Consider the following 12,588-nt stretch of genomic DNA (forward strand, 5'->3'; position numbering starts at 1 on the left):
TGTTGATGCCATTTTGGGATTTTATAATGTCCAGTGGATTCATTATTGAATCAAACTATTGGAGTGAAGTCTAATTTGTAGGGGCGGAGAGAGGAGAGGAACAAAAGAGCTCTGGTTTTTCACATCCTCAAACACACGTCTGTTTTTTTACTGGCAATGAATCTGGGAGATGAAAGATAGGAAGCTGGCTGAGGGGCAGATTAATTAGCAGAAACCTACTTCCTGTTTGTCCTCGACAAGAAGGAGAAAAAAAAAGAATCATAAATCTGGATTTCCTTGGATTTGCCATATTCGGTTGAGCAGTAAATTTGATGTTTTGGAACATTTTTACCAATTTTGTGACTTCAGATGTATAATTTATTACAAAGCTTTTACAGTCAATGATATATAAGAATAGCAAGTTTAGACAATAAATTCCTGAGAGAAAAAAATTTATCATTACTGTTTATAAACAAAACTGCTCAGTCTCACAGTATGCACACTGAAATTACAGTTGCGTTTCTAAAGAGACTTAATTTATTTTGGTAGGGAGAGTATATTTTGTCCTCCATAAATTTCACCGTCTTCTCTAACAACGTTCGGGTAACCTACGTCATTTGACTTTCTCCTCTAACAACGTTCGGGTAACCTACGTCATTTGACTTTTTTTCTCTAACTCGATTAACTGAATTACTTTGACCTCTCTGACAAAAACTTAATGTAAAGGCGTGCTGGTTGAGGAAGAACGTCTGGAGCAGTAAACTATCCCTTGGCTAAATAATAGTAAATCATTTTCTAATATTCTGTATTTTATATAATACTATAACTAGCTCTACAGAAGGTAATGACTGTATGATACAGACCAACAGGAAAGTCTTTTAGTATTTTGATTTGATCTGACATCATTTGTGAGTTTAGATCTGCTTCCATTTTATTTGGGCCCGTTAATCATATGTAGATTCTTTGCAAACACTAAAACAAAAACATTTAGTTATTTATTTATTTTATTATTATTATTATTATTATTATTATTATTATTATTAATTATATTTATTATTTAGTTAGTTATTGCATTTTAGGAATCTCTCATACAAGACAGCTCTGGGCATGTCAATAAGCAACCTCTGAAGTTGTTCTATTTGTTTTTCTTTATGTACACTATTTTATGCTTTATGCTTTCATGCTTACACAAAAGACCCTGCCATTTCTTGCTTGATATTGAGTATGTAGGTGTAGGTCAGTGAAAATGAAGTTTTGATTGGAAATAACTGATTTAAAGTAAACAAAGCAGTTAGCTAAGAGTGCAGAGTGGTTATTTTTTTTCTGATTTGCGATCTGATTTTAGTTAGAATTACTTTCTATACCTCCACTTTCAACACACTGCCCTTTATTTTAATTTTTACCTGAGCCCATTTTCACTCAACCTCTGTGTCCCTTTTACAACAGCCAGGAGGGAGAACAATCGGCTGATTCTTTTGCCTTTATATACACCCTTTTTTCCTCTTTCGGGGATCCACACCCAAAACACTGCTGCCCCCCTACATTTCATAACAGTAACAGCGTTTTCACAGGAAGCTCCTGTCTAGCTGGGGTGCAAGAAAGGGAAGTGGATTAAGAAATTAAGGAACAACCGGCAGAGAGAGAGAGAGAGAGAGAGACATGAGACGCACGCACTGGGGCCCGTTTCAGGAAGGAGTTTTAACAAACTCTAGTCTGATCTAATCCCTGATCTTTGAGTTGATTTACCCTGAGATGGGAAACTGAGTTTTCGGTTCCAGAACAGCTGATATGAGTTGGTTAAATCAACTCAGAGTAGGTTCACTCGCGTGCACCACCACAATAAAAAGGCAGCATGAATGGAGCCATGATACTACGATTCACCATGGCAACAACCACAAACCAACAGGTCGGCGGAAATACTCATGCGCACATACAGCGAGTTTGAACATATATTTCGTTAAAAAAGCAACACAGCGGCTGCTGCAAAAGAGAATTTTCGTGGGAGAAAATTGCTGCTAGAGTAAATGTCCATATTCCAATATAGTGTATATCATATTTAATCATAAGTATAATATTATTGGTGAAATGGTATTGAGCCTATAATCTATTTCATTTAGGTGCAATACTGCGGGCGCAAAAGTCCTAGGCCTACTAATCCCATTCAGGCTGCAGCACCATCATTAACAGAATTATAATTCATAATCTTTTATTTCAAAGGGTTAAATCAATTTACCTGCAATCATGTGGAACTCTTTTTTAATGGCTCTTACTGGTTTGTGGCCAGGGAACACTACACAAACATTTAAAACACCTTTCAGAGCGAGTCACTCTTCTGACGGCGCTTTGCTATACAGTGGCTTTACTAAAATGCTCCGCATCACCAATGTTGTAAAGAAAACTGCCATTTGCAAAAAAAATGTAATGCGACACAAATAATCTACTGGGATGTAGAGCATGTCCACGATGGGTGACGTTAGTGATATGAAGACGGATAAGGTTATGCAGGATACATAACTGGGAAGAAAAACGATACCGCTCAAATAGGAAGTTATCTGGAAACTAAAATGCGTCGGGGCCTCAATATCATCTCCCGACGTATGTTTAACACCCTGTGAAGTAATACAGCTTCATCATCAACGGGATCGTCGACAAAAGGAAATGCCATGTTTTGAGAAAAAAAACGTTTTATAGTCTTAGTCTTATTAGTTGTTTTATAGTAACGTGGTTAATAAACAGACTGAATGAATGAATGAGGAAATGAAAGAGGGCTGTGTCAGCAGGCTGGGCTGGTGTCAGAGGAAGGAGACTGAGAGAAACTCAAGGTTTCTTGAAGAAAACCTGCTCCCGACCAGGTTAGGTTCACCGACTCAGTTGGTTAAATTACCTCTCTTTCTGAAATAGAAAACCCAGTTTCCCTCATCTCAGGGTTAACAAACTCAGAGATTTCACTAAAACTGTTTTCTGAAACGGGCCCCAGTTATCTTGTCTGTCAATTATACAAATTCTACATGTTGGTCATTAAAAATGTCTATAAGTAAAAAAAAATAAAGTCACTGTAGTAACATTACCGTAAGATTTTTAATGTGGCTTTAAGAGCAACTTAACACCTGCGGAAAATCTGGTTTTTGCCATCTACAGTTTTTTAACTTCTCTCCTTGCTACAGTGTGATGGACAAGTGAAAGATTTCCATAACACTTGCAAGACCTACAACCTGTGATGAACCCAGCATATCATGTCTGAAAGTGGTTTCTGACGCTACGTTTACACGTGGCCAGCTATTTTCATAAACATTTCAACCTCTATGTTTTCAAAAATAACATTGTGCACAGCTGTCAGTTTTCAGAAAAGTGTTTGTTTACACGTACCCGTGTACATATGCCGTCAAGAGCATGCCAAACCTGTAGGTGGCAGTGTAACATGAAGCTCAAGCCCACGTTAGCCAATCAGAATCCCGAAAATAGCAACAGCAACGAATCACTTCCTCCCTCTTCTCTTCCTCGGCTGCCTAAACTTCTGTTTGTCTCAGTTTACATGCAAACGAAGATTTCAAAAATCTCCACTCTGGCCCGAGTTTTTGGAAAGACTCGTTTTCAGAGGCGAATTCTCCGTTTGTGTGTAAACGAAGGGCACAAACGAAGGAAAATGTCTCAGGTTTTCAAAATAACCATGTACGTGTAAACAGGGCCTGAGAGAGAAGAGATCTCAGAGATTAATTTGTCTGTTTGGGAAATAAAAGGATAGTATAGACAGACAGAAAGAGAGACAGATTGAAAGAGGTCATGGCAGCATGTATGTTGTAAGTATAAGTGTTTACATACTAATAATTCCATTGTAACAATCTAATGAAAAACTGATTATTGAAACCCATTTAAGAATCTTAACCAGATTACACATTGGCATAAAACTAACTTATTGCATGATTTATCTCCTTGATTTGTATCTATGCAGTAGTACATAATAGCTAGAGGTGGGGAAAAGCAACATTTTGGCAATGAAAGCAAAATGTCTTGAAAATATTTTCAAATATTTAGACCTAGATAAGTTAAAACAGCTTTCGTTAATTTAACATTAATACAATGTTTTCTGTACTGTAGGTTGCAACAATACAACCTTCAGGAAAGTAACTCTGTAATCTATGTAAAGACCCGCTTGTATTATGACCTTAATGGGATTATTTTGATAACACTTGTTAGGTTGACAGAGACAGGAAGGCGGGTCAGTGGTGGAGGGAGAGATATTGCTAAAATTCCTCTGTGGAGTGAGGAGGCTATTTATTGTCTATGTATCAAGCAGGAAGGCCAAGCACACACTGTCACCAACCAACCCCCCCCCCCAAAACACATCATCTATACTTAATACACCCTTTAGACTATCCATTTCACACGACTTTAATGTATACGTTTACCATTTAATCTGATGATGGTCTTACATTTCAGATTTCATTTCAGATACATGTGTATCAGAAAACCTGGCTCAGTTAAATCTGCAGTTTTCCAGCTACTCCTCCCAGTCCCTTTCTCTGGGATAGTTCAGGAATAAAATTCTTTGTGCTACAACCAAGATCATGGTCCTCCTCTGCAACAAAAATCTTTATTTAAACTTTAAAAGTATTATCAGTCAAATATACTTACTGTACTCATTCTGCAGGAAAATGCCCCCTGTGAGTGATATATTGTCATTATTAGATTGGTTATTCTGATGCGTTACTGTGTGAGTAACATTTTACTGATGTAAGCTAGTTTTAACTACAGTACTTTATATACTGTATAGTTAGGTAGTTTAGTCCAGTGGTTCCCAACATAGGGGTCGGGCCAATGTCTCCAACATTAGCCTACTAAAACCGAAAAGTCACAATATATTTCACGTCAGTGTCTCGTCTCGGATTTTTTCAGCACCGGGGAAAGGGTTTTGTTGTACTCCCCACCGCTGGGAGACTTACTTTTTAATGTTATAACGTTACCATATACAGTGTGTGTGCGCGTGTACACATTTACATATATATATATATATATATATACATATATACACACACACACACACACACACACACACACACACACACACACACATATATACACACACATATACACACACACACATATACACACACACACACACATATATATATACACACACACATATATATATATATATATACACACACATATATATATATATATATATATACACACACACATATATATATATATACATACACATATATACACACATACACATATATATATATATATATACACATACACACATACATACATATATATATACACACATACATATATATATATATATACACACATACATATATATATACACACACATACACACATATATATACACATATATATATATACATATATATACACACACACACACATACATATATATATATATATATATATATATATATATAGGCTGTCAATCGATTAAAAAATTTAATCTAATTAATTACATACTCTGTGATTAATTAATCGAAATTAATCGCATACATAATTAACGGAGCCTGAACCGATACTTTTTAAGAAAGTAAAAAAAGAAAAGAAAAAAAAAGGGTACTAAACAACAGTTGGTGACATTAAAGAACAGCTTGTTTATTGCTAAGGCCATATGGTCAAAATGAAATGATTTAATAATAATGTATAACAATAACAATAACTAATTTCAGTAGTAAATTGCTGTTGAACCATCAGATGGGAAAAGGACATTTACAATAACTTCAAATGCCACGAGGCTGTAGTTTACCAGTTTCATTGAACGCACCGTCTGTGTTGTTTCTCCGACGGCAGCTGCAGATTGTTACATCCCGGTGTTGAATCCTCTACAGTAAAACACAGTCAAACTTTACACCGTTTAGCGTTAGCTGTCAGCATTGTAACCGTGTTTAATCCAGCTACTAGCTAGTGGTAGGCTAACGTTAGCTGCTGTCGAGTATAATGTTAACTAGCGTCATGTGCAGCGGTGTTTGTGTTTCAGAGCATCAGAGAGAAGCGCAGACATATCGGTGGCACCAGATTTCGGTAGCCAGGGTTGGCAGGAAGAAGATTTTTACAAGTAAATGTTCCAATTAATAATCCAGGCAGAACATTCTCGTCTCCCTCCTTCATTTTACAGTCCAATGGTGGCTAGAATGGCTCCGGGTCAAACGTCAATATGGAATGGATTAATCTGCGTTATTTTTTTTAACGCGTTATTTTGACAGCCCTAATATATATATATATATATATATATATATGTATATATATATATATATATATACTGGTATTAAATCTGGCAGCAGCCAAGGACAGCGTAGTCATTGACTAACAACCTGCTACACGGAGAATCATTTGGTCAGCGGTAGAAGCGTGGGTCTAAGCACACAAACTGTATCTCCCCCCGTCACAGCTAGAATCACAAAGCACAATAGACATACTCAAGTTGGACTAGCAGCTTTATAACACTTCATTAGGGTTGGGCATCGAGAACCAATTCCTACTTGGAATCGTTTCAAAAATTACGATTCCATCGGAATCGTTTCTTTATTGGAATCGTTTGATCATAGGTTTCAAATTTAACATGCGCAAGTTTTGGTTTCCATCGCGGCCAGGCACTTGTTGCGTTCCAGCCGTGAAGCACAGTAAGCGGAGCTCCAGTGTGGCTTTGTTTTACGCTGAGGTGTGGTAAGATACGAGGTGTGGTAAGATACGAGCGCAAACACTGCCTCCGCGATGATGCCTGCGATAACAGCTCAAAGCATAACAAAACATCCAACCGCCACACATGAAGTCACTTCACTAGGAAATGACTACATGCACGCCAGCATGTACAAACACAAGCAAACAAGCCACATTCTGAAGAATAAACATGGATGAACAAAATTTAACTTTGATTCAAATCTTGACCAAATGTTAAGCCCCATGTGCTTTCGGTCTGATTTAATGTCTCGCTTAGTATCATTTGACCTTTCAACACCTTTTGTCTCTCCAAGCCATGAAATCTGACCTGTTGACCTCCAGCCCATAAAGAAGTCAATAAATCCAATAGGTCATATGAAGTGTGAATAGAGCAGGTGGAGAAACATACATAGTCATTAGCAGGCGCTTTCCAAATATTCATTCACACAATGCTGAGCAAATTTACACCGAGGTAACAGTGCCGAGTCAGCAAGATCCCTCAGATGATGGTAGATGGACCCAAACATACTGCACAGCCAAGGAAATGAAAAGGGCATGTTGTTATATTATTTAAATGTAGCATTCCATACATTTATAATCTGGTATTCTTCATCAATAAATTGTCCGTGCTCACAGTATCCTGAACTGCTATTGGGACTGGTAAACAGGCTCAGGTCAGCTGTCTGAAAAACTGTGTCAAGGAAAAGGTGTTCATACACTGGGTCTCCCTTTCAAATATGCTGCCAATGTATTTTAATTTATTAATTGAATCTATTATTCATTAATGGTTTATTGAACTCTGGGGTCATGAGGTCAAAATGCTCAACTTGACAGGAATAGTGTTGTGAATACTGACTGGTACGTATCAGCAGAGGATGAGAAAAATTAAAATCCTAATAATTATGACATTATTACATTACATGGCTTAAAGCTCTGGAAAACCACGTGAGTAGACATTGTGATATGATTGTAATTTTTTTTATGTAAAGCTACTCTATTCTGTCTAAGGTTTTACATTTTTATAAGTTTGTGACTTTTACATCACATTGAGATATATATATATATATACATACACATATATACACACGCATGTATATATATATATATATATATATATATATATATATATATATATATATATATATATAACACATATGATACCAAATTTCTGTTTATTTTCACATATTACTTCTAACACTTTTTTTCTAGGATTTTGATCCCATTTTTTAGGTTTACTCTTCAAATAAAGCCACTTGACACACCTCTTTGCTCTCCTGGCCCTGCACACTGTCATGACTTTGATTTGTTTGTGTTTTTTAATCTGTCCAGATTTTGCTGTGATTGTTTACCTCGTTTTATACTTTAGGATATATGCAAATAAAAACGTCCATTTAAGATTATTTTTTTGTGATGAATTGTAGAATTGCTTTATTTGATTTTGTGAGCAAAATAATGTAACAATCGTAGTTCTTTTGGGGGGGAAAACATGAAAACTGAAAAGTGCACGATAAAAGGAGTGCAATCACTAGTCACATGTGTATACTGCAGTCTAAAACCATTCACTGCTCATGTGCTTCGCCCAAAAGCTCCAAAACTGTCTAAAGGAAAAATGTCATTGTGGATGGGGGCCTGTGTGGATGTACATCTCGACAGGGCTGAGCTGCTTTCGTTTTATTACTGCGGGACTGCAGACAGCTCGACCCATTACTCAGCAAAAACAGCGTCAGGCACACATGGAGGCTGTGCGCTGCAGCACGTTACTGATGCGCAAGTGGGACACTATAGAGGGAGTGGGTGACGACAGGTATGTTTGCTAACACACAGGTAAATAGGCCTACACAAATAACTTAAGTAGCGTTACAGCAGTCCCCAATAAGCACAATAAACGCCACTAAATGAACATGCATTGCTCTCTCAGGTTTGCCCACTGCAGGGAGCTCTGGTAAACAGCGATACAAAAGCCTCAGTATCGGCTTACCTTGCTGTCAAGGACGCTGCTTCCCACCTGGAGCGCGTGTACCTCCGCACTCAGCTCCGCGGCGGAGGCTGAAGTTGAAGCGGAGGCATCCTCCTGGCTCTTCCCGTCCCGCTGCGCTGAGCTCTCTGCTCCCATGGCGAACAATCACAAAAGGTTAACTTCTGTCTCAAAAAAATACAACCCTCCAAGATGGCACGACTGTGTTACTGCAAACGAGTATCCAAAGCGTCCAAATTACGAGCTCTACAGTGCAGCTCCGCCCCGGGATCGCCTGGAGTGATGTGGAGTGTGAGGACCAGCTAACTCTGTTAAGACACCCCACCTCCTCCACCTCCTTCAGTATCACATGGGGCACGTCTTGCAGCATCAGAGACGGTGCTGATGGAGGACAGAGTGAGAAAAGAGGAGGGCGGTTGATCAATTAAATGAAATCTTTATAGCCATCCATCTTCAGCAGAAATTAGATCTATCCTGAGGGACTGGTAAATTAAACTAGAGCAGTTATAAATCACTGACACATACATGTAGTAAGAAAGCCTGCAAGTTTTGGAGTGATCCACTGCAAACATCAAAACAAAACCTACAAAAGCCCCAGGGGAGATACAGGGGACTTTAAAACCAGATTATTGGGAGAAAAAAAAATCTTGCACATGCTGTAAGAAATAAGAATTGCATTGTTTGATCATGAGAGAATTACAAGCATTACTGTATGCTGATTTGGTAGCAGGAGTACACAGGTAACAGATAAAAGTCCTGCACAGTTGTACACATTTAAGTACACTTGTGTTTACATATGAGGCTTTATACTTTTACTGAATTGCATTTAATATGACATTGTTGGACTTTTTTCTTCACCACATTCATCTGATGGGTGTATGTATTCTTAGCAGAATAAAGGTTTTATGAGCAAACCACACAATAAGCTATAAAATATAATGCCTTGCAATGCATTGTTAGATTCACCTAGGAGTGAGTGGAGTCATCAGACCATCTCTTCATTGTAGATTCTACAACATTAGCATACAGGTAAACTTATTATCAAACATAAAACATTCTTAACAATAAGAACAATTTTTAGAGTAGAGGACAATTTCAAATGCAAGACTTAAATCGTAATTTAACACATTTCAAATAAGCTACTTTTATATTTATTATCCATCACTTCTACCATTTTGAAGGGGACACAAATAATTCAGCCACAATTATACTCGTAGAGGACATGTGTACACAGATGAAAGCCTTAATACTATCATTAGTGTAGCATGGAGACTGTACCATTATCCTTCTTTTCAGTGTTTCTCTTGATTCAATAAAAAAGCTGACTAAATTGACCAAAATATTCTTCTTTAAAACTATTTATTTATTTCTAAGTTGTTTACAATCAAGCCACAAAAAACTAGGGCTGTCAGCGTTAACGCGTTAATCGCGATGCGATTAAGCGCCAACGCGATTAATTTTTTTTAATCGCATGCCGCCATTTATTAATTTATTTTACACTTCACTCGGCTTTGCGCCGTGCCTACTATTTTGACCCTTTGCAGCACCGTTACTTATCATCAAGGTGCCACTTTCTCGTAACACATCCTGCTGCTGCAGGCTGCAGGCATGATGGAGAAACACAGCAGCAATAACTCTGAATGGAGCTTTTTATTTTCCAAAACTCCCGGACGGCTCGTAGACAAGTCGAAAGCCATATGCACGTTGTGTAAAGCCGAATTAAAATATCACCGAACACTATATTGACTCTAGTAAGGATAGGGATTTTTAGTTAGTACTTGGAGGAATTGTGCAATAATGACAGATTAACACATTTTTCTTTTGTTTACAGTAAATAAATAATTACAAATCTTAAAATCAAGTTCATAAAGTAAGTTTCTTTGCATTTATTTGATTCCGAATCAAGATACACTGGTAAAAATTGCTTTCCATTGTTAATATGTACTTAAAAACTGCAAAATAATAGAATTTTAATCATGTGATAAAATATGCGATTAATCGCGATTAACTATAGACATTCAGCGATTAATCGCGATTAAAAAAAATTTAATCGTTTGACAGCCCTACTTAAAACATAATGACTTATACAATGCTTTTGTACACTTGTTAAATTAGCTGATCATAATGTAAATTAGTGAGCCACTAGTAAAGCTCATCTGCTCACACTGACAGCCACACACCTCCAAAAATATGAACTAAGCTCAACACACTTACCTGAGACTCTCCACCTGACTGTCCCTGGTCTCCCTGTTCCTCAGCTCTTTCTGTCTCCTTTGCCTGTGACATAGTGACGTTAGTATTTCCATAAGCACCCATTCTTATAAAGATGTTACCAAATTACCTGACCCTCCTGACCCCCCTGGGATTTACGCCCTTGAACCAACCTATTGTATTTTGCTGACTACAAGCATTAAAATACAAACCAGAATATATTTGGTAGCAAAGATCATCAGTCTGCTTAAATGTGATGAGATAATAGAGAGTTTTGAGAAGGAAAAGCCATCCAAACCATAGATAGAAATGACAATTGGCTGCATTAGCTGATGGTAAAACTGCAAGAATCTCTAAGTTTTTGGCACAAGAGATATCACTTCATCAGCTACAGCTTGCAAGTCCCCAAATGGATAATAGGTATCTACGGAAAACATTCCCACAGGACTTCCAGTTGATACATGGACTGCATATTTTTTTTAAATGCAACAGTGAAATGGTGGGAAGTGTCTTGTTTTTTAGAGACAGGGTGAGTTACAGAATGTGGCCCTGAGGGTTGATGTCTGGCGTGGGCACAGAGTGAGAGCTCGCCCAGACACAGCAGGGGGTTGACACATTCATACTTTGCTAGAAGAAGCAAATTAAGGAGTTTGTTCCAAAACAAGATGGGTAAAAGATGACAGCTATGTTTGCATAATGATTGTTGGACTAAATATTGCATATGATGTAAAACAGAGTTTTACTCATAAAACTGCAATATAAAGACAAAACCTCTTAAATGCTGAGTAATACACTTTTTTTCCCAACAATTATATTACACACCTTTGAACTAGACTATAACATGTAAAGTAGTTTAACTATTACTGTATGCAATACATAAGTCATACTGAACAAAGTGTTAACTTAACCAGGGAGGAATGTGGGTAGTATTCTGAAAAATTCAGATAAACTGAGCTTTAACAAAAATAGTAATGCTTCTCTCAATAAATGCAAATCAATCTTAGCATTTATCCAGAGCATCATCTATTCACTCATGGCCAGTTCCCATCAAGTACAGTGCCCAAAGCACACAGATGGTAGTTTCATTATATTTTGCAAAAAGACCCAGAAACCAACCAGTACTCCTATACTGGAATACGAGACCCACTTGATATTTTACTTTAGTGGTGCACATTTATAAACACATTTGCAAGTCAACAAATTAGCAGACCCAGGAGCAGCTGCCTGCTTTGCCCAGTTGGTAATCCAGCCTTGGATCATTTGAGCCATTTTTTGAGTTACACTCACACAGACATCAAAGTGACCTGTCCTTGGTACTGAAATTAGCCAGTCTATTAAATAGGAGTGCTTAAACTGCTTAAAGAGCTCCAACAACTGGATGCTTCAACAGATCAAGACAGAAGATCAACATAAATAACTCCAACCTGACAAAATGGGGATTTTCCAGCACATTACAAAGCGATGACGAAGCCCCCTCCTCATCAACACCAAGTCTTCAAATCTGTCATCAGCTCAAAACAAGGGGCTTCAGTCTCACACACACACTACATATGCCGTTAGCGCACTACTGTATAAATGAGAGCATTCCTGCAGCCTCAGCTGTAGTTAAATGCCAGAGAATAACAGGTGTGGAATGCCAGCTATGACAGGCACACACATGTATGTTGGCTCCATGTTGCAAACTGAAACACCTTATAATGACAGATGCTGCACCTTGGGGTGCTGCTGGGGGCTCCGACTGTTGGCTTTCA

The 12,588-nt window shown here is 37.7% G+C and overlaps 1 protein-coding gene across 1 annotated transcript in view; it reads right to left on the bottom strand.

Annotated features, from left to right (window-relative positions):
* Positions 1–8,921, bottom strand: part of akap12b (A kinase (PRKA) anchor protein 12b) — a 44,049-nt gene extending 35,128 nt beyond the window's left edge. Inside the window, 1 exon segment of the mRNA XM_078274089.1 lies at positions 8,630–8,921. Within this exon segment, the coding sequence (XP_078130215.1) occupies positions 8,630–8,764 (135 nt within the window). The 5' untranslated portion in view covers positions 8,765–8,921.
* Positions 8,922–12,588: the final 3,667 nt, after the last annotated feature.

This window comes from Sander vitreus, chromosome 18 (genome assembly GCF_031162955.1).
Source record: "Sander vitreus isolate 19-12246 chromosome 18, sanVit1, whole genome shotgun sequence".
Classification (NCBI taxonomy): Eukaryota; Metazoa; Chordata; class Actinopteri; order Perciformes; family Percidae; genus Sander; species Sander vitreus.